This window comes from Pteropus vampyrus, unplaced genomic scaffold (genome assembly GCF_000151845.1).
Source record: "Pteropus vampyrus isolate Shadow unplaced genomic scaffold, Pvam_2.0 Scaffold130, whole genome shotgun sequence".
NCBI classification, from domain to species: Eukaryota; Metazoa; Chordata; class Mammalia; order Chiroptera; family Pteropodidae; genus Pteropus; species Pteropus vampyrus.
The window spans coordinates 2,794,424-2,821,151 of NW_011888911.1; the positions used below are offsets into that span (position 1 = coordinate 2,794,424).

Below are 26,728 nucleotides of genomic sequence, written 5' to 3' on the forward strand. Positions count from 1 at the left end.
AATCTGCTGAATAGATGTCTAATGAACACTTGATGGGGTCTCAAAAAGTGCTGTCTTGTAACTGTAGGAAAATAATGAATAAGCAGATAACCCAAGCACTGCCATTAAATTGTGTTTTCTCGAGTCTATTTTGTTTCATCACCAATTTAAATTGTATGCATTGTGCACTAGGAAAATCTCTTTGCTTATGTACCCGTATATCACATATCATTTCAGATTTTATATGTGTTAAAAGCACTTCTCTCCCTCATTTCGAGTCTAATTTTGATTTCAAGTATCTGTGCTCTGATATACATTGATATGTAATTATATATAATTTGCACTTATCTTTTCAGCATTTTAACTCATATTTTGTCATGTTTTAAATTTGATTCATATGTATATATATTTGCTTATTTTTAAATGGATATTTCCTTATATTAGTAAACCTTCCTATGTCTTGGTTTCATAGGTATCACTCATGTTTGACATGCATAGGCATCCAAAGGAGATTGCATAGAGCCCTCATTTATCATTATTTAATTCAAATGCATCCAAAGGAGATTGCATAGAGCCCTCGTTTATCATTATTTAATTCAAATGCTGTTGGCTTATATGGATAGCATTATTTTAGGAGCTCGGTTTGCTGATTTACATTAATCTCTTGATGTTGACTAACTTTATTTATTTTCCTGTGTGTGAGAGTTTGTGACTTCACGATTCTTCCCCCCTCCCACCCCAAACTCCAAGGAAATCTTTCTAAAATCAGTGAGTTAAGCAAAAAGAATTGTAGAAAATTCTTTCTTGTAATGTATATATCAGAATTTTAAAGAAAAACGTAATAAAGGGATCCCCATCTTTCCCCACTGAAAAGTAATTGTGTAGACAGAGGTGTATTTATTGGTCCCTTTTATATATTTGCCTCAGAGGATCTATGGTGGATACACAGCATACTTAGATTCCACATTGTTAGAGGGCAGGATTGTGCCACCTGTGGGCTCACTAAATATTCTAATAAGTAAGCATTAACAATGTTGGCACTAGGTGATGACCCTGACCTTAATGAGATCCAGCCAGAAAACCTCCCCAGAGCTTTATCTAGATCTATCTATGTCTCTACCTCTACCTTTACCTCTACGTCTACCTCTACCTCTATCATCTCTTTATCTCACTCTTCTCTGCCCTTAGGAAAGGAACAGGGGCATTTCTTAGGTTCATGAACTATTTGGTTGAGGAGAATATTTATTTTCTGGGACAATTTATTTATTGCCAGAGGTGGTTTGATTGCAGACTTTACCATTTGTATCTCAACGATGAGAAATTTCTCGTCTCTGAAGCAAACACCTGTTACACTAGAAATTCCTGCAGGGTCCATTCTCTTGGCTTTTTCTGTCCTGGTCCTGCCTTGTTTAGTTTCGAAGCTGCTTTGCTCCTGCATGCTGGAAGGCAGATGATCTCAGCCTGGCACACACAGAAGCCTCTCTCCTCCCCTGGTCCAGCTCTTCCTTCCTCCAGGCGGGGCCAAGCCACAGATGTGTGCTAATGAGAGCTTCTCTTTGTTTACAGGGTTTGGGATGCTCTGACAGACAATTACATCCCTTCACTCTCAGAAGACTGGAGGGACCCAAACATCGAGGCTCTGAATGGCAACAGCTCTGACACCGAGGTACCTCTCTGGGGCCCCCCACTTAACAGGGCTTGAGAAGATTCCAGTTAGAAAAATATTCAGTAACTCGACAGTCTTCGCCATTAGCTCAGTGTCATTGTTGGGAAGGTAGGAGTTGTAGAGGAGGTGAAAAATAAGATGAGGGAGCATGTCCAATTTACATGAGGTGCTTGGACTCATTATCTATGAAAAATGTAAATGCAGATACTTCTGTTGCTGATCTGTGCACTCCCACATGGAAAATCAGGTGGTCTGAAGTAAAAGGAGGAGAGTGGCTATCACAAGCTTCTTTTGTGTTCAAATAATGACTGTTAAAATGAACAGTCAGTCCCATCAAAAACAGTGCTGGAAAAAAAAACTGTTGAGAGCAAGTGCTGACCAATCTGTGGCCAGCTCAGAGCCTGGCTCATAGCCATAGTTGGGGTCCAGATATTAGTGAGGTGGCCATGCACTTTGGAGGAATTCTTTATAAAACTCAGTCAATAAGATATTTATGTGGCTGGACCTGAGTCACATTCTGTGATTACTGATGTAAAAGAAGAAAGTATCATAAGGGCTTCTGAAAAAATAAAGAGAATACTCGAGTTGATTTGCATAGGCTGTGAGGAGTGACCTTTCAGAAGATCCAAACTGCCCCTCCTAGCTGAATCTACATATAGAAAAGTCTAAACATTTAATGGCTCTGTTCTGCTAAAAGCCAGTTTCTGCCTTGTTTGGTTTTCTAGTTTCAGCTATAAAGGAAATTTGACAATTTCTTATCAGGAAGGGCTGTCACAGCCCTGCAGGCATAGCAGATGAGGGAAAGGGGCGGATATGATCTTCCTAGGTACTCTAGAATTGAGTCCAAGTAAAAGAGGGAGAAACAGGTTTCCCTTAATGGGTGATGTTTCTGCAAATCATTGCCCAAAATAGCAGACCAAAGACATCAGTTGGCTGATTTTTTGAAAAGGTGGCTGTGTATTCTTCTTAACTCTTCTAATAATTAGCAACCCGAAATACTCAAAAACCTGAAGGCTTCATTGACTGGGGCAGGTAAGATGGTGACTGAGACTCAGATTTGTTACAGCCAACTTGGCATAGATCTTGGAGGGCGTGTCTCAGGTCCTGTTTTGAACTCCCACCTGCTTTTTTTCTCCTGTAGTGCTTATATGTGTGATGTTTAGTACTTCCTCAAAAAGGCAAAAAAGAAAATCGGCAATAATGGAATAAATCTCTTTACTGAAATTAAATCAGTTCTGTCGTGGTACAAAAGGCAGATTTTGTTTTATCTCTTCTGCCACCTTTCCAACTCATTTTATGGATTAAGCCAAAGGATATATAAGATAGTTTGCCCTTCGACAGGACTCCAATTTATCCTCATTTGCAGATTTTCCTCAAGAGGGTTAATATTTCAGGGCAAATCGAATGACCTTGAGAAAGATGATCTTGAACTCCATTCCTTGTAGAATTTCTTCTGTCTAATCCATAGGAAAAAGACAGGGTAGCAAAAGTAGACGGATCAAGGCTGTTTTATTTCATTCTCCTTAATTATATGCATTCATTGCAGTAGAAGCTCTTTTAACTGATCTCAGTTTAAATCAGTGCTCCATATTCCTCCTGTAAAACAGACTGACCGGACTCCTTTGGTGTGTTGATTGCACACAGCTGGTAGGATTCTCTCTAGCAAGCCCAGATGTCTCTTCTACCTAAGTGGTTCATTGCCAAGAATCAGTTGTGTTTGTTCCCAAACCTGTTCATGCTTGTCCTTGTGACTGTAACCAAGCAATTTAATTAAATATAGAAGCTGTTACATTATGACTGCAAAGAGAGTCATTTTTACTTTTTAAAAAATTAAAGTAGGGAGAAGGTAGATGGGGTAAAAGGGGTCAAATATGTGGTGACAGAAAGAAATCTAACTATGGGAGGTGAACACACAATGTAAATATATATATATGCCTTACCGTTAAAATGTACAGCTGAAACGTACCGGATGTAGTTAACCAATGTCACCATAAAAATTAATTAGTTAATTTAAAAATTAAAGTAAAACATATACATAGTTTTAAAAGTCAAATAATACTTTTATTATATTTATTTTTTAACTTTATAAGAGTTTATTTCAGCCAAAAAACTGAAGACCTGATTTAATTTTGGCAACTAGATTTATTCCATTATTTTCTATTTTCTTTTTTTGCATTTTTGAAGAAGTATTAAACACCATACATATATTCTGGGGAATGCGTTTTGCAGTTTTTTTTCTTCCAGCTTTATTGAAGTAGAATAGACAGTTGCTCATATTTACATTGTATAATTCAATGAGTTTTTTTCCATTACAGTTGGCCTACAATAATATATTCGCTTCAGTTGTACAATATAGTGATTAGAGATCTATATAACTCACAAAGTGGTCACCCTTACATATTTTTTACAACATCGTTGACTATTTTCCTTATGCTACACTTTATATCTCCATGACTACTTGTACTTCTTAATACCTTTGCCCTTTTTCACCGTCCCCCCCCCAACTCCCCTCCTGTCTAGTTGCCCTCAAAATATTCTCTGTATCTATGAGTTTGTTTCCATTTGTTGTTTTGTTGTGTATTTTGTTCTTTAAATTCCACATGTACGTGAAATCATGTGGTATTTGTCTTTCTCTATCGGACTTACTTTATTCAGCGCAATACCCTCCAGGTCCATCAAGGCAATATCTTTTTTCATCCCCTTCTTTTTAGTCTGTGTGTGTCTTTTAATCTGAAGTGAGTCTCTTGTAGGCAGCATGTATAAGGGGCTTGTTTTCTTATCCATTTGGCTTCTCTATGTTTTGGTTGGAGCACTTAACTCTTTTCCATTTGAGGTACTTGATAAATATGTAGTTATTACCATTCTTTATTCATGTTTTTGATACATGATTTTTTTCTTCTTAAAGAAGTCCCTCCAACAATTCCTGTACTACTGGCATGGTGTTGATGAATTCCTTTAGCTTATTTTTGTCTGAGAGCTCTTTATCTGGCCTTCGATTCTGAATGATAGCTTTGCTGGGTGAAATAGTCTTCGTTTAGATCCTGGGTTTCAACACTTTGAATATTTTGTGCCAAGCCCTTCTGTCCTGCAGTTTCTTTTGAGAAACCAGCTGCCAGTCTTATGGGTGCTCCATTATACGCAACAAACTGCTTTTCTCTTGCTGTTTTTAAGATTCTCTCTTTGTATTTAACCTTTGGCATTTTAATTATGATGTGTCTTGGTGTGGGCCTCTTTGGGTTCATTTTTTGGGGGGACTCTCTGAGCTTCCTAGGGTTGTATGTCTATTTCCTTTACCAGGTTAGAGAAATTTTCCATCATTATTTCTTCAAATATAAGTTCAACTTCTTGTTCTCCCTCTTCAGGTACCCCTGTGACATGGATGTTGTTACCCTTAATTTTGTCCCATAAGCTCCTCAAATTATTATTACAGTCTTGGTTACTTTTTTCTTGCTGTTCTGGTTTGGTGCCCTGGGCTTCCTCTTCCTCTATTTTGGTGTTTTGATCCTCTTCTTCCTCTACTCTGTTGATTCTCTCTAATATACTCTTCATCTCAGATGATATGTTCTTCATTTCTGACTGGTTCCTTTTTATAATTTCCATTTCCATTTTTATGTTTTTTATCCCTTTGTTAAAGTTCTTGCTGAGTTCATCGATACTTCCCCTAGGTTCATTGAGCTTCTTTGTAACCAATGTTTTGAACTCTGCATCTGTGAGATTGCTTGACTCCATTTTTCCTTGATCTATGTTCCGTTCTTTCATATGGTTTCTGTTTCTTTCTCTTCCCATTTTGGCTGCCTTTCTGTGTCTCTATGTACTAATGAAAGCTCCTAAGTCTTCTGGTCTTATTAGCATGGCTTTGTGAAGTAGGTGTCCAGCAGCACAGTCCTGAGAGGGGTTCAACTGCAGGCCAAGTTTAGCCCCAGCCTGTGCCTCTCTGGGGCCACCTGTTAAGATTCAGCAAGCAATCCACAAATGCTGTGCTTATAATTGCCTCAAGAAGCCACATCGAAAACCAAGGTCAGCTGCCACCAGTGTGAGTCTTGGTGCTGCTCAGCAAGTGGCACAGGACTTGTTGAGGACACAGCTGGATGTGGCCTGGGTGGGGCCATGAGTTGGGGGATGTGGAGTTTCAGGGAATCCTCTGGGCAGCGTGACCTCCGTCATTGAGTTTGATGATGTCTCGCCATGGCGGCACTGCATGTATACACTGTGGCGGAGGAGGACTCAACAGAGGAGGAATGGATACCACCAGCACTTCTGCCCAGTAGAAAGCCTCACCTCTGGCCCTCACTCCGACAACTCAGCGTCCCCCTTTAAGTCCCTGGTGACCCCCGAGAAATCTACCCCGTGCTAGTGCTCGGGGAGCAGGGAGCAAGTCCGTCACAGTGAAAGTTTGGTTTCAGACATGGCCCCTTTAAGAGGCATCTGTAGCTGCTGGCTGCCACTGCCATCGCCTCTGTCCCACTCAGCCTCTGGGGACCCAGCAGCCTCATGTCTTCAGCCCCCTCCTACCTCCTACCTTTGCAGGATGATTCCTTATTTCTCTCCCTAGTTGTAGAGCTTCTGATCATCTAGACTCCCAGGTTACTTTGCTTGCTGTTTGCTCTGTGTTTCAGTCTCAACTTTGCTGTGGTTGCAAGAGGGGATGTATGAAGCTTCTATCATCTATGCCATTTTCCAAATCATACTTTTTAAATAATATATTATGAGACTTAAAGCAAATAAAAACAGCAGCCTCTGACTGTCTTTCCCTAATCCATAGAGACAACCATGTTTATTTCTTTTAGCTGTTTGTTTTGGCAGATATCTTCAGTTTTCTAAATAACACATTTCTATTGCTATTTATCTGATTATTTGAAATTAACAGTTTGGGCTGTTATCTTTTAACTTTGAATTATTGAAGATAAGATTTAATTCTTTTACATCACCTCAAATGCTCCCACTTAGCCTGACACTTTCTAATAAAGGGTCATCATCAATTTATAGTTAAATCAATATTAAATATATACACTCATGTAACTCTGTACATACTGTTTCTCGCTGAATCATGTAGGGTTCTATATGAATATTTCCTCTCTTGTACAACCTGGAGTGAAGCATTACCTTGTTTTTTCATTTGCTTAATTTCCTATATATTTATCATTAGTTCAATCCCAAACTCTGAATGAACTCCAAATCTCATAGTAGGTTAAAAAAAAATCAGATATTCTATCACTTCAATTTTTTTTCTAGAAAACATCTAAAATAGTATCCTCCAGCTTACTGCTATAAACTAGCCTGGTTGTACTCTAGACACACAACCATTGTCCTGGGAAACACCTCACCTTCTTCCTGGGGATTCTTCTTGCCTTTCTCCCTAGTCCTCTGACTGCCATATTTTTATCTTTCTGGGTATAGCCCCTTGTTTTTGTGAAAAAAAAGTTTAGTATATTCTTGAAAGAGGGTACAAAAGAATATGTATTTTAGAATATATGAGAATGTTTTTATTTTCCTGTCATTTACTTGATGGAGAGTTGGACTTAATAGTTATTTCAGGTTGCAAATTTTTTTTTCACTCAGAATTCTGAAGGCATTGTTCTCCTATCTTTCAGCTTTTAGTTGCTGTGAGCCCAAAATGTATTCAAATTCCCCATCTTTTATATGTGACTCTCTTTTGGTTCTCTCTAGAAGCTTTTAGAATATATTTTTTCCTTTCTCATTTTACATAATGTACCTTATAGTGAGTTAAAATTTTTTTTTAATTCATCCATTCTGCATGACACCTGGAAGTTCATGACTTTATATTATGGTGTGTTTTCTTGTGTCATTTCTCTGAAAATTAATTATTTCTGTTTTCTGCTTCAATAGAGATGAATATATAGTTTTTTCCTTTATTACATTAATGCAATAAAGTACATGAATTGATTTTCAAATATTAAATTAACCTTGCATTCTTGAGATAAACCTAACTTGGTCATGACGTATTATTATTTTATTTTACTTTTTTATTTTTTCTTTTTTCTCGCAGCTTTATTGAAGGATAATTGGCATACAATAAACAGCACATATTAAAGTGTGAATTTTGATTAGTTTTGATATACATATATCTGTGAAATCATCACCACAATCAAGATATTGAGTATAGCTTTCTCTCTTCCTATTTACCCCGCAGTCTTCAGGCAACCTGTTTTTGTCACTATAGATTAGTTTGCATTTTCTAGAATTTTTGTATCAATGGAATCATGCAGCGTGTACTCTTTTTGTCTGACTTTTTAAATTCAGTATAATTATTTAGATATTCATTTAATTGTATGTATCGACAATTCATTCCTTTTTAGTGCTGAGTAGTATTTCCTATATGGTTATACCATTATTTGCTTACTTATTCACTTGTTGATGGACATTTAGGTTGTTTCCCAGTTTTTGAATATTGGAAACAAAGGTACTATTAACATTCTTGTGTAAGTCTTTTTGTGGATGTATGCCTCCATTTCTCTTGGGTAAAAGTTTATGAGTGGAATGTCTGGGGTCACATAGTGAGTTTGTTTCAACTGTCTAACTATTTCCCAGTTTGAAAGCTCCAATTATTCCACATCCTCACCAGTACTTGTTATGGACAGTCTTTTTAACTTTAAACATTCGAGTAGGTATATAGTAGTATCTTATTTTGGTTTGAATTTGCATTTCCCTAATAACATATGATATTGACCATCTTTTTATGTGCTTATTTACAACCCGTGTGTCTTCTTTGGTGAAGTGCCTGTTCAAATCTTTTGCCCATTTCCTTAGTAGGTTGTTGTGTTATTTATTGAGTTGTTAGAGTTCTATGTTAAAAGATAAAATGAAGCATATTGCATTTATAAGAGTTTATTTGAGCAAAAATCAATTCAAATTGGGCAGTGCCAAACCTGAAGTGGTTAGGAGTATTTCGCTGACATGAAAAAAAAAAAAAAAAGACTTATAGAGAAGAGGTGAAAGTCAAGAAAGGAAATTATTTGATTGGTTATAGCTTAAATGGTTGTACTATTTGGGAAAGCCTAGCTGGCTGTGACTGGTTTTCCTTTGGTTTGAATTCTAAACCCTGAGGCATTAGAGGCTTAGGTTTGCTAAGCAGGCTACTAAGGCATTAAAGCCACCTGAGTCTAATGACCTCCTCGTTTAATTAATTTAACATCTATATTCTAGATATATGTCCTTTGTCTGATATATGTTTTATGAATATTCTTGTCTATGGAATTCCTTTTAACTTTCTTAACATTATATTTTAAAGATCAAATGTTTTTAAACATGATGAAGTCTAGCTTATTGATTGTTTTTCTTTTTATAGTTTGTGCTTCTTGTATAGTATTTAAAAAATTGCCAAACCTAGGGTCACTAAGATTTTTTTCTTAAGTCTTCTAGAAATTTTGTAGTTTTAGCGGTTATATGGTTAATGACCCATTTTAAATTAGTTTCTGTATACGGTGTGAAGTAAGGGTCAAGGTTCACTTGTGTGTGTGTGTGCACACGTGCATGTGTGTATGCATGACTATCCATTGTTCCAGTATTATTCATTGGAATTATTACTCTTTCCCTATTAAATTATCTTGGCATCTTTGTTGCAAATCAATTGACCATATATGTGTAGATCTATTGCTGAATTCTCTATTCTGTTTCACTGATATATGTGTCTATCTTTATATCGATATGGTCCTGTATTCATTTCTGTAACTTTAGAATATCTTCACCTAAAATAGTATGAGTTTTCCAACTTTGTTCTTTTTTTTCCAAAATTGTTTTGGCTATTATAAGTCCTTTGCATTTCCACATAAAATTTGGAATCAGTTGACCAATTTCTACAAAAAAAGCTTGCTAGAAATTCAACTGTGATTGTGTTAACTCTTTAGATCAATTTATATATGTAGGTCAGTTTATTGAGTTAATATGGTGAATTATATTAATCGATTTTCAAATATCGAACCAAATCTTCATTTTTAGGATAGACCCCACTTAGTTGTGATATATTATCCTTTTTTATATAATGTGGGATTTGATTTGCTAATATTTTAACCAAGGGTTTTTACATTTATGTTCATGAGGAATCTTTGCCTATTACTTTATTTTCTTGTAATTTCATAAAATGAAGGAATTTTTCTTTCTTTATTTTCTGAAAGAGTTGTGTTAGATTTTTATTATATCTTCCTTAAATGTTTGATAGACTACACCAGTGAAACTATCTAGACCAGGAGTTTTCTCTGTGGAAGGTTTTTGATTACAGATTCAATTTCTGTAATAGATGTAGGGCTATTCAAATTTTCCATTTCTTCCTGAGTTGGTTTTAGTAAATTTTGTTTTCAAGGCATTTGTTCATCTACTTTAAGTCATTGGCTGTATCGACCACAAAGTTGCTTATGATGTTCTCTTATTCTCTTAATGTCATTAAAATCTATAGTGATGTCCCCTTTTTAGTACAGATATTGTTCATTTTTGTTTCGCTCTCTTTCTCTCCCTCTCCCTCACTCCTCTCTCTCATCAGTCTATGTATGAGTTTAACACTTTTATTCATCTTTTTGGAGAAACACTTTTTTTTTTCTCTATTGCTTGTTCAGGTTGTTGATGTCTTCCCTTAACTACATTATTTCCTTTCTTGTACTTACTAAGGATTTACTTTACCCTTCATTTTTTTAGCTTCAATGTGGGAGCTTAGATCATATTTTAAACTTTATTTTTAGTCATAGTTTGTTTGGGCTGCTATAGCAAATTATCTAGGTGGTTTATACACAACAGAAATTTATTTCTCACAGTTACAGAGGCTGGAGGTCCAAGATCAGAGTGCCAGTCTGGTCAGGTTCTGGTAAAGGCCCTCTTCGGCTTGCAGACTGCCAAGGCTGTATCCTCAAGTAGTACAAGTGGTTCAGGATATTTTTAAATATTTACCTACATATTTACCATTTCTGGTATTCTTCCTTCCTTCCTATAGATCTGATTTTCTATCATTTCCTTTCAGATCAAAAACCTCTCTATAGTATTTCTTGCAGTGTAAGTCCACAGGTGACAGATTCTCTCAGCTTTCATTTATTTCATGTTTTTCTCCTCTGTCAAGGATCACGGCCTTGTACTGCCAGTGTCCAGTGCCGGAGAAACAATTGGCTCATAGATTTTGCCCAGGTTTATATTTGTTCATGGCAGGGAGGGTAATATCAGTACTGGTTACTCTGTCATGGCTGCAAGAGGCCATCTCTTCTGTTTTCATTTTTGGAGTTTCTCTTATTCAAGTATTGGACTTAAATGGATCTCCTGATATTTTTTGCCTCCCATTTTCTATCTACTTACTTTGTTTTATTCTCTAGGTGATTTTCTTAACCTGTCTTCTATTCTTCCACCGAACATCTAAATTTTGCTATCATATTTTTAATTTCTAAGAGCACTTTCTTGTTTTTTGATTTATTCTAGTAAATAGGTTCTCTTTCAAGGAAACAATATAGTGATGATAGCGAGGGATTTCTTCTGCTCTCTGTATTGCTTTTAATGTTCTTTTTCTGTATATTTGTTTTAATCCCTATCTCTCATGTTGGGGATTGTCCTCCAATGTCTGACAATCCTTGGGCATATTTTCATACCTAAAAGTGAGGCCAGCAGGCTGAACTCCTTCTGTGGAGTAAGGCTTGTTTCCTGCTTGACCACACTGTAGAGTGACCAGTCAGGACCTGGTCATTTTGTTTGGAGACCCCAAATATTGGCATGTATCTGTACATTTTTTTTTCCTCAGGCAGTGTCCCAGAAGTATACTAACCATAAAGTGTAGTCCTGCAATGTCTTGCTTAAGGAGAATAAGCCTGAGTGCCAGTGTCTCAGGGGTCTAGTCATTGGCTTGCGGTCTCTAGTGAGTAGATTTTCATTTACTCCCTCTGACTTAAGTAAGATCTCTCACCCCTACTTTCAAGCGGCCTTGTATCTCTGAGTCCAGAGCCTCTCTAGTTCAACCTTCCCAGAGTGAAATCTCTAGTTTTTTGATGGCTAGAAGATGATAATGGTCCTTGTACATAAGCAGGGAGAATAGACCTGGGGTCTCACTTCTCCTGATAAAAAATCCTGAGCCTTTCTAGATCTTCAGTGCAAATCCACTTTCTTTTGGCAGCTTCTTCCACAGGGTTTAACTCTCTCTAGTCATCTAGGTCTGCATCTGCTTTCTGGCATCTTTTTTGCTATTATTGTCTTTTCTCCAGTTCATTTGTCCCTGTGGAACATTCTTTTTTGATCCCTGAGCTCTAACTTTAGTAGGGTTTCAGGAGGAAGAAGAGATGAATGTGTGTGCTCAATTTCCTATGTACCTTCTTTCTACTATAAAAAAAGAAATGAGAATTCATTTAAAATTCGTGTTTTGATGTGGATGATGCAAGAAAGACTATGTGAAACTCTACTCAGAGGCTCATCATAGAAGAAAAGGCCTTTGGCCTTATATTAGGAGATTGGAGAATAAATAAATGTATATTTATATTTTTAGGTCAAGATAATATGCTTGAGCTATGTATGTATGTATTATTATTCACAACTCTCCTCTTTTACTGTTTCTAACTATGATATAAAAGAAGGACATGGAAGTCCAGGACTGTAAGTTACATCTGTCTGTTTTCCAGGTGACTGAGCAGCTAAGTTACCTGTGGAGGTGGGACTTAATAAATGAAAATGAGTCCCCTCATTTTCATTTGTTCGTTAATTCTTTCAACAAATAGCTGTTGGCCACGTGCTGTTTGCTGTGCTCTGTGCATCTCACTGTGGGAACAGCGGCATTGGCTTAACCCACACAGAATGTTTCCTGGTTGTTCATAGGCTCAAAAGGGATATAGTTGCCCTTTCCTTGGGCTGGGTAATTATTGGTAATTTTTTTTTTCTACATTTTGACTGGAGGTGAAAGTGTATCTTTGTTCTCTTAATTTAGCCAAGAAAGCAACTACCCATATGAAACAGTCGTAGTAAGGGGAGAGAAATATTGTGCAGTAGAAATTCCCTTTTCTATAAATGGACTAATTTGGAATGCTTTAACAAAAGACACTGGTTAATAGCCATGTTGAACACAAGGACTCATTGTAATTTTAAGCCTTTCTCAGCCAGATCAGCACTGTTACAGGCTCCAGGGAAGGTTCTCTGAATTTACTTTCAAGCTTTCAGCTACCATGTTATAGCCCTAAAGACACACTCTTAACCAAAAGCAGGAGGAAGGAACAGCTTGCTGAATGGCGTGGCCAGACTCTTTCCTGGATCCAGGTCTTCTTTTCTCGGTTCTGGGAAGAAGTCACTTGGGAGAAGGATTTTTCTTGGAGAAGCTGTAGTTTACTTCAACAGTGTGGAAACAATTTGCGGTTAGAAATTTAGCCCCAAATGACCCGGCTTGCAGATTGTTGTTAGCTTTAGCGTTCCCATTTTACCACCTTCCCATTGCCACACAAGAGGCTAATGGGACTCCTTGTGGCAATTTCTCTGACTGTGCTGTATATTAGGAATAAGAATATTCATATACATAGTGCTTATCTATCTATCTATCTATCTATCAATCATCTATCATCTATCACATATACTCATTCATATACACGAAGTGCTGTCATTTTTCAAAAATCTTTCTCTTTCTCCCTGTTAGTTCCCTCCCAGCTTTCTAATCTCTGCATAAGATATTGTCCTGGTAACGGAAGGCAGGTAGAAGTCTATAAATGTCATTTGTAAGGAAAGAGGGCTTGTTGAGAAGTTATAGAAGCTGTTGGAGCAGAAGAGAGTCTGGTAGGATTGAGAGAAAATGTGAGGCTAAGGGCCTAGAAAGAATGAGAAAGGATGAAAGAATCAGAGGAGGAAAGGCCAGAAACAGGGTGGATGTGGCAAAAGGAGGCAGAAGGAGGGGATAAGCCATGTGTAGAAGAGCAAGGAGACAGGACTTTCTGGGGGAATACTTTGTGTATACTTCTTATTTTATTTTTATTTTATTTTACTTTTTTATTTTACTCTATTTTATTTATTTTTAGTGGCAGACTTTTGAGATCTGAGAAAATATGGGGTAGGTATAGCTCACTTAGTACTAGGAACTCATGGTAACTTTCACAAGCTTGTAATTGATTATAAAATCTCATTTAACCCAAGCCTAACAAATCAGACTATGGGCTTTGTGCCAGAGAGACGGAGAAGAGAGAAAGCTCTAAGAGTCATCCATGCATTTGCCCATAACATTTGAACAGCAAGAAAGACCTGTTCCAAAAGTTCCCGGCCTACCTTCAGCCAGGGACACAGACAGAGAACCTCAGGAAGGGATATGGTGTAGTTGAAAGATGCAGAATTAACAGTCATTGAGGTAAAACCACTAAAACTGGCCACATTTCAGAAAATGTAAACATTTCACTTTTAAAATAAAGTTAATGTAAAAAAATCTGGTTCTAGACTAACACTTGCTGTCAGACGCTTATAAAAAACAATCCAGACAGAAAACAAAAAGCTCTGTTTCTTGGTATGAGCTGACTTCTACCACTTTCTGGCCCTAAGAAAGTTCTGCCATCTGAGTATAGTTGTGAACAAACCGTGGCTCCAGGAATTTCGTTCTGCATGATGGGGAGCTGGGAAGCCAGGTGGCTACCACAGGTGGTGGACTTGGCAGAGAGAGGAGTATCTGGGTTCTACAGCAGAAATAGATGTCACCATCTGGCATGCAAGCACCTCGAATGATCCCATTACTCCCCTTGTCCTACCTGTTCTCCAGGTTGAGCACAGATGGCATTTAATACATATTTGATTGATTTTTTTAATGACATGGTCCTGGTTTTAAGCAAACGAAGACAGAAGAGGTGTGTTTTGTTAGGGGTGTCTGCCAAGGCGAAGCTCAAAGAAGAGGGGAGAAGTTTCTGAGGATAGGCTACCTTTGGAATGACAGCTTGGGTTGGAACTGGGGCGTTTCCTGTTAGAATTGGAAAGTATATCCCCAGAAAAGAGGCAGATGAGCATGCTAGCCATTAGTGAGCAAGGAAAACGGTTTCCTGGATGGTCAGGGGCTCTGCAGAAAATCTCCTGGACAGAGCGTCCTGGACAGAGCGGGCCGAGGCCCACGCGGCAGGTGGCCGTCCCCACCAGAACTGGTAAGACACCTCTTACCAGCTCCTTTATGACTTTCAAATCAGACTTCTGGACATAGGCTGCTTGTTAGGTAGTTTAATGGTTTATTCTTTAGAGGATTTGAACATAAATACCAGACTGGCCATTTTGGATATGGACAGTAAAGCTGGCTATGCTGTAGATACCTCATTGGAGTCAACGTGTGGAATCTTGATGGTCGAAAACTTTCAGAATCTTACTTGGGATTATGGAATTTGGAGACACAGGGAAAATATTCAACCTTGTTTGTCATTTAGTTTGTCCTTTAGTTCATGTGGTTAGGCTATTCTGTGGAATGTCCCAGGTAGATTTATTACATTCTTCATCAGATTTGACATCACGCCTAGATTCCAATAACAGGATGGCATTTCATCAAACGACTATTTGGACTGGACCAGCCTATCCTTTAGAATGCCTTATAATGTAAAATCTGGAAACAAATCCTCCAGATTGAAACTCCTCACATAAATAAGTATGCCTTTGCTGCAGCTGTTGGTCACAATATCACTCTCCTTGAGAAGGTTCCTATTCACACAAGGATGACTTGTCTGGGGGTAAAGGAACAATGCTGCTCCCTTTCAGTCAGAATGGTGCCAGCCACTCATCCTTCATTGTCCTTTTCTGACCAAGCTGTACTCAGTGGTGCATGCAGTGTGGTAGGGTCACATTTGGGATTGCACGGAACTCTAGAGGCCTCTTCAGACTCCTTCTTTACCCAGAGGATGGCTGGAGTGGCCTCTTGGTCAGTGTCATCCATTCTAGAGATTAGAGAAAAATCTTAGTTCTGCTGATGGTCAATCAGAATTTCATTCCCCTCCTTCAGATCCATGAGAAAGAAGAGGAAGAATTCAATGAGAAGAGTGAACATGACTCTGGTATCAATGAGGAGCCTCTACTCACAGCAGATCAGGTATGATTATCTCCCTCGGTTCTTGGGATTTTTTGTTATTTTGATAGAGAAAAGGTTTAAGAGAAAAGGTTTAAGAGAAAATACTTGCTACCTTCATTTAAGGCAGAAGAAAAATGTATGGTCTCATGGTGGTCGTGTTTGAGTTGGAGTATCTTTCAGAAGGGATTTTATTTCTCTCTATGCTTCAGTTTATCCACCTGTAGTAAATAGGAACATAATTCCTGACACTTGGATTGGATGGGCTCCGTGTGCGATAACAGCCAGAGACAGGGCCAGTAGTTACTGACTTCACTTTCTGCTAGGCCTCTTATAATAGTTCATTGTGCTTAGAGTCAAGAACTTAAACAAGAGTCCCAATACCTGTTCTCCCCAAAATAAAAGTAACAGATAAGATTTCTGTGTGCTAGATATATTCTAATATTTTATAGACCATTGAAAATTTTGAACCTTCCAAAATGAGTCTTAGAGACACTTGTGTCTCTTTGTAAAGAAAAGAAAAGAAAAGAAAGAAAAGAAAAGAAAGAAGAGAAAACATATAGTGTTTCACATTTGATTTTGATAATTTATTACTGAGGAGGAATAATGTTGGGTCTTCAGATTCCTTATTCAATCTTTTAGTCAACAAAAATATGTAGGTGGTTGTTTTGAGCAGGCATCGTACAAGTGTTTTCACAAAGTAATTCTGAAAAATGCTCCACTGGGAGCTTTCAGCACCAGAAAGTGATTTTCAGTAAAAGGAACACTTTTGTACCTGTGGTAAAAGGTGGGATATAAATAAGTGAGGCTCAAGAAATTGAAGGGAACTAGATAAAAAAGAATAGGGGCTAACAGTTATTCTTGCGAATTTTAGGGGAAATACAATTCAATGATACAAATTCAACAACTACTCTGAGAGAAAAAAGCCATAAAATTCTAAAGAGGGTCGTTTCATTTGGTTACATTGTATGAATGGCTCTCAATAATCGAAGACTGAGTGTCTCCTAAATCCGTGAGTAGAGATGAGAAGGCTTGGAAATAAAACGGCAATTATTCTAAAGGAGGGGACCCTAAGTCCTCTTATCTTTGGTTCAGCCGAACACCAAGAAACCCACTTTAAAGATCACAGTCCATCAGCCTGAAGCTGGAGGCCATCGCAGCATCAAAAAACAGACAAATGCACAAATCAGGTCACTGTTGTGACCAGACTCAGATGGAGTCCTTCCAGCAGTAGTCTTTGCTTATTCTGCTCTTTAAATGTGTAAACAATTAACTCACAAAGTAGTTCACCCTTATTCCTTTTGGCGGTTATCTAATTTTACTCTTGCTTCTAGGTAAGAGCTTCCCCCTAGCCCAGCAGTCTAGACAAAAGCTGAATTTTTAAATATATTTTCTGCTCTCCAGACCCTGCCAATTTTTTTTTTTAAAAACTGCTTTATTATCTTTATTTTCACTTGTTCCTATCTAGGTGAATTCTGGAGAAAAAGCCATTTCTTTCTAGGTAAAAAAAAAAAACCCTCCCCTTCTTGAGTTGTCTTAAGAACACTGTTTTTTTTGTTTGTTTGTTTGTTTGTTTTTTGTTTTCTCCAGTCATATACATTACAACAATTAATGGACTGAGTTTTGAGTTAAAGTTGGTTGGATAATATATCTTCCCACTTAGAAATAAAGTGCTCAGCAAATTGAAGTAAATGTTCCCTTCCAGGCAGCTCTGCTTTGTTTCCTGAAAGAGTCGTTTATTTCCAATAAAGCACTCATCTAAATGGAGTTCTTGGAAGAAGGTTTACAATAAAGAGTATGTGTAAGCCTTTGGTCAGAGTTATTTTTATTATTATTCAATATTTAATAAGTAGCAATTTTACAGACAGCAAATTAGAAATGTCCTTACCTGATCAAAATCCAGGCTGGAAGTCCCTCCAGCAGAGAAGAGAGTTAACAGTCTCTTGTGTACCTTCTCCAGGTAATTGAGGAGATTGAGGAAATGATGCAGAACTCCCCAGACCCTGAGGAAGAAGAAGAGGTTCTGGAAGAGGAGGAGGGGGGTGAAACCTCCTCCCAGGCGGACTCGGTCCTCCTGCAGGAGATGCAGGCCTTGACCCAGACCTTCAACAACAACTGGTCCTATGAAGGTGAGGGCCCTGGGGGTGGGCTTGCCAAGGATGAACCCCTCTCTGCTGGACACTGGTCACATGCTTCACGTGTAGCCAGTAGAACCTAGCATCTAGGGAGTTGGCACCTTTCTTAGTGGGCGTCAGGAGAGAAGTTAGCATTTTGGTGGGGCATGGTGGGGAAGCAGTTGAGCAAAATTAAAATGGTAAAACTAACCAAAGAACAAAACTAAAGCAGACTAAGTAGAAGAAATCTGAACCCCATTATTCAAAACCATGCTACCATAAAATCAATGAAAAAAAAAAACCTACAAGAGGTAATAATAATAATAATAATAATAATTAGTAGCTTATATTTTCGGAGAGCTTCTATGTACCAGATCCTATTCTAAGACTTTCTGTGCATAATCTCATTTCATCCCCACATCAGCCCCATTAGGACTGAGCTGAGTATTCTGAGACGTTAAGTGACCTGTTCAAGGCCACTTTTGGTGGAAATAGAATTAAAAACAAAATCTTCTCACCCAGGAAACCTCTCTACAGAAGTAGAAGAGAAAGAAAATTACTTTATTATTGAATAAGCATTAAGCCAGAATGTGATGTACATCACAGGCAACCCACTAAAGGGACTGCAGGACCAGAAAGAAATCTCACTCTTATCTAGAGCTAAGTGAATACAACCCATTATATTAAGGAGGTTTTGCAATTTGGACTCAGATGACAAGCTATGCCCCTTTCATTATCTTCCCTGACAATTACTTTTCAAAACAGTGACCTCCTGTGGAAACAGTCCTGAGTCCTAAGAGAGGCAAGAACCTTATTCAGCCATTAAATTAATTGACATACAATTGAAAAGGACAGAGAAAGAAATTCTAAAAGAAAAGGAAGGTAAAGGAAAGGGTGAGTCTCCTCCCTTATTTTCAACAAGGAGAACCCAGCTTCTTATTCTAAACTAGCATTTCCCCTTATATGACATACAAATCAGAAAGGGTGGAGACAAATTTGAAGCCGGGTAGGTTAACTCCAGAGGTCATACTCTTAATCGGTGTATCGTATTAATTCTCTGACACAGGTTTGTAGTAATTATGATTGTGCAAAGAAAGAGGTTGATGAAGAATGGGATGAAACGATGTAACACAGCAAAGTCAAAACAGTATAAAATCTGTTAATCTGTAGGGATGATGATGTTCTTGCTGCAGGAGGGGCCACGCCCATGGGGAGTAAAACCATGAGAGGTGGGGTGACAGGGACTTAGGAAGAACAAAGAGAGAAGGTGGGCAGGCCAGGATATAAAGCTCCAAAAACGGATTAGAATAGTGGTAAATACAGAGGCATGATCTCAATCAAGAACTGTGTCAGAAAGTAAAACTGTGGCTGTAAGGAGCAGAGTCAGGGTGGTGTCGAGCAGAAGGAATCTGTGCAGAGCGATGCAGCGAACTTGGCTGTGGCGCTGCATACACAGCTGCCCCAATTAGGCCATTCTCATTCACACAAAGGTCCCAAACACAGACATGCTCAGCAAAAGACTTGTGAAAACAGCTGAAATACACAGTGAAATGGCAAAAACAGAAGGACAGCTCCGTAGAACAGAATAAAGGGGAAAGTCGAACCAAGTCAGCAAGTATCCAAGCAAAGCAGAAATGAAAAGGAAAATGGATTCTAAGGCGGAATCAAAAGATGCCATTAGGAAGGGATACCTTTGCCAAGATGCTTTCTGAATCCGTTTTAAATGAAGAAGGATTAGGGGACAGAAATTTAAAATAAAATTATCTACATCCCATGATCGCAGATTCCCTTTTCTTTTCTCTGACAGTAGACCACTCTGTCTCAGCTAGCCGGGGTTCATTTTCCCCTACATGTTGCCAGTCTCCCACACTTTTCACATATATATTTTTTAATACAGGCACTGCCACACAGGGCTAAAGGCATAAAGAAGGCCTCCAATCACTCTATTTATTTGGCTGTCAGTTATGTCTTGATCAGTTCTTGGGAATAAGTGCCACCCTCTGTTGCTCTTCACCACAGATGCCAAAACCCTCTTTTTACTGTTTTTTTTCCCCCCCAATTTTTGATCCATTTCATATGAGAAATATTATAGAAACCGGGAAAAAATTAAAAGACAGAATAACAGATCAAGAAGCCACATGTCTGTCCACACACTTTCTTGTGCACCAAGACCCCTGGCTTCCTTGGAGGCTTTCTTCTTCTTCTTTCATTTCTCAAGAATGATTTTCTCTTCTGCAGACGATAAACTGGCCCCGCCCTTCCTGGCATGCTTCTAAATTGTGAAGGTCTTTCCTGGACCTTCGAGAAGTTGGAATGGGTCTCCTCCAGAGGGGCAGTCCCATCTCACGTTGGCAGCAGCCCCAGGAGCCTCTGCAGTGGGCTCTGGCTTGGACGCAGGTGTGACCTGCGAATGATCTTCCCCCCACAGGACTGAGGCACATGTCTGGGTCTGAGCTGACGGAGCTGCTGGACCAGGTGGAGGGTGCCATTCGAGACTTCTCAGAGGAGCTGGTGCAACAGCTGGCCCGCAGGGACGAGCTGGAATTTGAGAAGGAAGTGAAGAACTCCTTCATCACAGTGCTTATCGAGGTTCAGAACAAGCAGAAGGAGCAGCGAGAACTGATGAAAAAGAGGCGGAAAGAGAAAGGGCTGAGCCTGCAGAGCAGCCGCATAGAGAAGGGGAACCAGATGCCTCTCAAGGTATGTGAACCACCCAGCTGGAAGCCTGGGTGCATCCCACCACGAACCCTCGCCACTTCAGGTCCCGATGCCAACCCTGCAGTGAGCTCAGAAACAGGCCTGTGCTGAGCAGTGACTGAGCAGGACACTGTGGCAAACAGTGGGACATAAAAAGGGAGACGATGCTATCTGTCTCCTCTCTTCCCCCAGAGGACTCAAGTATAACTGGAGGAGACAGGATGTAAACATGAGACGATTATTGAATATGTTCTCTGAGTCAAGGCCTTACAAGGTGGGGTGAAGGACTGAGAAGAGCTGTGCTTTGGGGCTCTGGGTCAGAACCTCTGCAACTGACTGAGCTTAGAGTTCTGACTTACCTCTTTAGGAGGTCGATAGGGTGTTTCGGGATCGAAAATTATGATGCCTTATCGCTTTATTGATAGGATTCTTCTCACCGATGATTCTTAATCAGGGAAGCTCAGGGAATCATCTAAGGAGCTTTTAAAAAATGTCTTCGCCTCAGCTCTGTCCCAGACCTACTGAATCGGGCCTAGGCGTGTGCATTTGGGAAAAGCGTCCCAGTTAAATAGTTACTTTATATCTGCCCTCCCCAATGACTGGGCATTTTGTTTTCTTCCCTAAGATATTTGCATCATTATCTGTCTACATTTTGCCGTGCTGCTTTATTTTACTATTTATACAGTGGAGGCAGAAATGAGGAAACCTGAAGAGTGCAGAGGGGTCTCGTTGCCCTGAGAACCGCTAAGACAAGAGGTTTTGAGACTCTATTCTTTATTCTTGCGAACCTCAGGCTTACATTTTGGCCTGTCATTTCGCCCAAGTCTTACATTAGCTTTCTAGTCACAGAACCCGGGGGCAGTTATCTGTGCAGTGTGGTGTGTCTGGGTGGTTGAGGGAGGACACGCAAGTCCCTGGGGGTGATGACTATGGCACAAGAAGCAACTGTCCTTCTTGAGTCTCTTGTCCCCCAGCGCTTCAGCATGGAAGGCATCTCCAACATCCTGCAGAGCGGCATCCGCCAGACTTTCGGCTCCTCAGGACCCGACAAACAGGTAGAAGCCATCCCGCTGCTCCCAGCTGTCCTCCTAAACTCTTGCAACTTGGCCACCCCAGCAGAGCCGGGAGTGGTGATTCAATAGAATTATCCCAGCACTTGGGCAAGGGATGGGACCTAACATTGTCTGTCACTCTGAAGGAGGAACAGAAAGTGTCTTTTTAAAGGTGAACAGTTTCTTAAGCTCTAACGTTCTAGGACATGGATACAACTTAAAACTCAACACTGCTTATAGACCTATAGGTTAACCTGTTTTAATAACGAAAGGCATTAAAAGGGGGTTCCATTTGTTGATCGACCCCATCTCCAAGAGCTTAATTAATCTACCATAGTGGGTCACCAGCTGACCAGTCCCACCAAGACTGTTCCTTCGGCTGCCCGCTGTGACCGTAACCCACGATGCAGCACCTCCTGGTTGGCTCCATTTAATCAGTTACTTGCCCGAGAAGCATTTCTGGTTATTTAGACAGTGTCAAAAACTTTTATTTCATACCTGTTATGTGCTGAGCTCTGTCGCTAGGTCCTCAGGTAAGTCCTGGTCCTGTCCCCATGGAGTGCATGCTCTGACTGAGGTGGCTGGTGTGTAAATGGACAAGTATGAGATTATAGAATAAGTGCACACAAATTGTGTATGTGTTTTATACATATTTGTAGCTGAATCCTAAATGTTAGAATTCTAGAACTACAGCACGGGAAGAGATTTTAGGAATATCTAACCCAGTCCCTTCATTTCACAGCTGTGAGAACTAAGGCCTGGAGAGATTAGGCAAGCTTTTCCCCAGTGGCAGAGCCATGACTAAAATACAAGCTTCTGACTTTTGGTCTAGAGGTCTTCCCACTCACTGTGCCAGGCTCTCTTTGAGCCCTTCAAGGTCTTTCTGGCCTGGTGTCTTTGATATCCCACTGGGCCCGAAGATGATTTTGTTGTAGAATCACCTCATACCCAGCAGAGGGAGCAAACCACATCCAAGACCAAGGGTGCGGTTAAGGTTCTCTCTCCCATGGTTTTGACAAAAGGGAAATCATTCATTTTCAAATTGCACTGCAAAGGCTAAGAAAATGTGATACCCCCTCTTTGCTCTCAGCCCAGATGGGAAAAAGCCCACCAGGACTTCTAAATAACCGAAGAGCTTCTAGTGTCAAGAGAATGTAGAAGTTGAAATAGCGGTTGAAATTTTTCCTGGCTAATATGGTAAAGTCTTAATTTTAAAGAGACAGCCCCCAAACATGAGGAAAAGGTCCTGAAACAGTGGTGTGCAAATTATTATGGGTGTTGTTGAGAATGTCAAATTCAACGGAGTGTGTTTCTTAGAGAAAAGCACAATCCCCCTGCAAACTGTCTCATGTATCTCAACCCCAGAGGGACCATATCTTACGTCTCAAGCCCTGAATGCCGTTTGTCTTGTAGTATCTGAACACAGTCATCCCTTACGAGAAGAAAGCCTCCCCTCCATCAGTGGAAGACCTCCAGATGCTGACAAACAGTGAGTTGGTCTCATTCTCAGCGAGTTCAGCTGCTCATTTGTCTGCCTCCCTCTCTGTGAGTTGCACCCCTGGTGCCTCAGGCTTGAGATTTCCAGGAGCAATTTTAGATGGGTCGAAAGGTGCTCTGTATCATCGCATCCCTTCCTCCTGCGCAGGGGTAAAATTAAAGTACTCTGCAGTGATGATTTGAGCTGTCTTGTCTCTCCTGGGTGCCTGTAAGGGAAGAGGTTTGCCAGAAGAAAATGACCTGATGAAAGAGAGTAGAGGGCTGGTGGGTGTGCAGGAACCTTCCAGTTCACCCAGCAGTTCTCAAGGCTTTGTATTCTCTGCCTTGCCCTTTTTCTCCTCTGCAGCTCGAGGGTGCTGCCTCCTCTGAACTTGTGTCCTCAAAGCAGAGAGCTCAGTCTGTGGGACCAACTGTATTTTTAACAAGAAGCAAAGTTTCTTGGGTGGGGTAAGGCTGATTAGAAAGAATGGAGTCTGGTTTTCCTTTCAGGAAATGACTGCCTCCTCTCCTCCACTTTGGCTCTATTGTCAAATATTAATAAACATTCTGAGCTATGGGAGAAAACAGTGTGTAATAGAGAGCCTTTTGTAGGCAAAATCTCTTTATATACATACATCTAACATTACAACCCCCAAAGGGCCAAGGGCACATGATGTTAGCCATCAGCATCAGCTTGATTCTTTTAGGAAGAGAATTCTAGACTGAGATGTGGTAACAGGCTCAGTGAATCAAGAGACATCCATCTATCTCCCTGGCAACCATGCACTGCACTGAGTGACATACTAGCCAGGCTGCTCAGCCCATAGTAGAGAATGAGCCAGCCACAGGGCTATTTGGTACCCCAGGGGACAGGAAGAGAAACTTCATCTCTTCAGCTAAGGGAGATAGATGCCTGCTGGGCCCCAGTGCTGAAGGGAACCAAACATTCTCATTTTTATCACTTCAGGAAACTAAAGCAGGAGATTCTGGTAAACAAAAATACTGCCGACATCAATAGATACTGTGTCCTTGAGAAACTGGAATTTTAAATTCAAAGTACATTGGCTTCCTCTTGACTCATTTTAAAGTCCTTTATTTGCATAAATATGCACTAAAATTTTTTAAAAGGGAGCAGATAGATAAGAACTGACATTTATAGGTGTTTATGTTTTTATGAGTAATAAGCATTTGGAAAATAATTTGGACAAATTACAAAGGTTGACATGTGTAAAGTACTCAGGGTCTTAATGAAAGGAAGAGCTATCTATTACAGACACCTATTCAAGAATTCAGTGTGAAATCCTTTCATTTTAATTAAGAAACCATTGGTTTGTTTACATTTTTCGAGTTCACTTTAAAAATTATAGCTAGAGCGTATCCATCATTTAGAATACTTTGGAAATACTGAAAAGCGAACAAAGGAAAATTATACCGGCTATAAAATTTTGTATCGTGATTTTAGTCACATTAGTTAACATTTGGTTAACATTCTTTTTATGGCGCTCTCTTCTAGCATGTGGATAGACCACATTCCAATTTTTTATTCCCCTTAAAAGAAAAAAGCTGCCATCTTTCCTGAATACCAAATTCTTCCGTAGGTTATGAAAGCTCTTTTTTGGCAAATCCTCGTATGCATTTGTGAGGAGTGTCTCCTCTTTATCCTACTCCTGAATCAAGGATATAGGCCAAAGACCAGCCCCGGGGACTGAACAACTCACATCAATTTTAGATTTTGGAGATCAACTTAGATACATATTGACTGAGTGCACTTATTGTATTTTTACGGCTGTCTCCTTGGTGCAGCATCTGGTCTGCCCATGCTCAGCTGCAAAGTATTTTCAGCCTATTCAGTCGAAATGGATACATATCTAAAAATAAAGAAGAAATAAAACAAAAGAAACCAACACGTGGAAGGCCTCGGGTTCATTCTCTTTTTTTTCTGGGTCTGGCTGCTAACTCCTGCCCCTGTCAGGCTCTGTTCTTCACCCACCCCTGTTTTTGGAATCCAGTTTCATGACCCTGACTTGAAACTAGGAAATAGAAGTGACCACGGTCCCTCTATTGTCACAGCTGCCTCCTGACCCTTATAATCAGTGCCCGGTGATCTTTACTGTTTTCTCTGCTTGCAAAAAGTAATACATGCTCATCAAAAAAAGCCAGACACTGTGGACATTTAATGCAGAAAAGAACATTCCCCCATGGTCTCCCTCTCAGAGATAACCACTTTTAACAATTTTATACACATCTTTCTAGATTTTTTTCTATGATTATTAACATTTATTTAAAAGTGAATACATAATGTTGTACGGCCTTTCTTCACTGATAAGTATGTCTTGTATACACAGATCTCTCTAATTTTTCATAAAGCTATAAGACTACAGGAAATAGATATACCAGAGTTTATTTAAAGAATCTAAGGAATCTATTGGTGGACACACCCCTCCCTGATTTTTTGATATCAAAAACGAGGTTGGGCTACTTTCTTGAAGGATTTTTCTACAAAGCCGATTTCTACAATATGAATTATGAATATGAAAAGATGCTACCTAGTTTAATAACAAAAAAAGCTATTTAAAAAACTTTTATAAAAAGCCTTTAGGCTTTAATAACTTCACATTGTTTGCTTCATGTGTAGTCATGTCCTGTTTCAACAAGAAGTCTGTAAGTTCCTTGAGGATCCATAAGTCTCTTGCATTTTCACAAATCCTAACATTTGTTATAAATTGATGGTGAGGAGGGTTTCTAGTAATGTCTGTTTATATGAATAGACTATCTTTAGAAACAGTTTTATTGGTGATTCAGTGATGTGACAACTACTATTTTGACATTTAGATTGACTGCATCTGAAAGTTGATTCTTTTTTTAAATTGCTTTATTTATTTATTTTTACGATTATTAAAAATATACTTAGGAGATGATGTGGATATTATAGGAGAGAAAGAAAAGTAAAAGATAAAGGAAAAAAAGAAAATACAGTCAATGATAGGTCACTCTGACTCTTGATATATTTTCCTTCATCACCATGTTGAAGGCTGACTCTTGACAGAAGCTTCTAGACTTTTGCTCAATACTCAAAGCATGTCTGGTTTCCCCGAATCAGTTCTCACTCACTTTGCGTGTGTGGGTCGTTTGCCCTAGAAAGTGAGCTTTACGCCCCGATGGTTCCCTTGGCTCATCTCTCTCACTCTCTCCTTCCCCAGTTCTCTTTGCCATGAAGGAGGATAATGAGAAGGTGCCCACTTTGCTAACGGACTACATTTTAAAAGGTATGAGCAGCCCAGCCTCCTGGGAGCAGAAGTGGTCCTCTTGGGGCCCCTCCCCCAGGACTCCTGCTGAAGGTGTGGAGCCCTCTGTACAGCCTTCCCAAGAGTGTTCACACCAGACCAAGCCTGGCAGGGCCGGGAAAGCAAGTGGACCATTGTGAGGCCCTCGCAGCCATGGGGTTTTGCATTTTGGATGTTGCTAGGAGGCCTGAGAAGCAGATTCCATCACCCCCGAGTCACCAGAGGGACTGTACATGAGGAGCAGCCAAACCAACAAAAGATTTATTGTGAAAGTTTTGTGGAGTTGGGCTATTTAGTTGGGAAAAACAAAGCCTGAGGATACTATTAATAGTTTTCAGCTGCTTATAGGCAATGAACTAGAGTTATGATCCTTTCATAACAACTTTCTTTTTGTTTTATCTTGTATTATGGAAACTTTTAACACATATAAAAGCTGAGCGAACTCATGTACTTAACATCCTGCTTTAACAATTATTAACGCATTGTCAATC

The 26,728-nt window shown here is 39.5% G+C and overlaps 1 protein-coding gene across 5 annotated transcripts in view; it reads left to right on the plus strand.

Annotated features, from left to right (window-relative positions):
• FEZ1 (fasciculation and elongation protein zeta 1) overlaps window positions 1–26,728 on the plus strand; it is a 62,014-nt gene that overhangs the window by 33,063 nt on the left and 2,223 nt on the right. For 4 of the 5 annotated variants that reach the window (XM_023534680.1, XM_011367128.2, XM_011367127.2 and 1 more), the window contains 7 exons: window positions 1,546–1,645; window positions 15,552–15,638; window positions 17,575–17,743; window positions 20,157–20,428; window positions 21,400–21,480; window positions 22,891–22,966; window positions 26,154–26,219. In XM_023534680.1, coding sequence (XP_023390448.1) covers window positions 1,546–1,645; window positions 15,552–15,638; window positions 17,575–17,743; window positions 20,157–20,428; window positions 21,400–21,480; window positions 22,891–22,966; window positions 26,154–26,219 — 851 coding nt within the window. The remainder of the gene's footprint in view (window positions 1–1,545; window positions 1,646–15,551; window positions 15,639–17,574; window positions 17,744–20,156; window positions 20,429–21,399; window positions 21,481–22,890; window positions 22,967–26,153; window positions 26,220–26,728) is intronic. The other variant, XM_023534681.1, reaches the window with a different exon arrangement.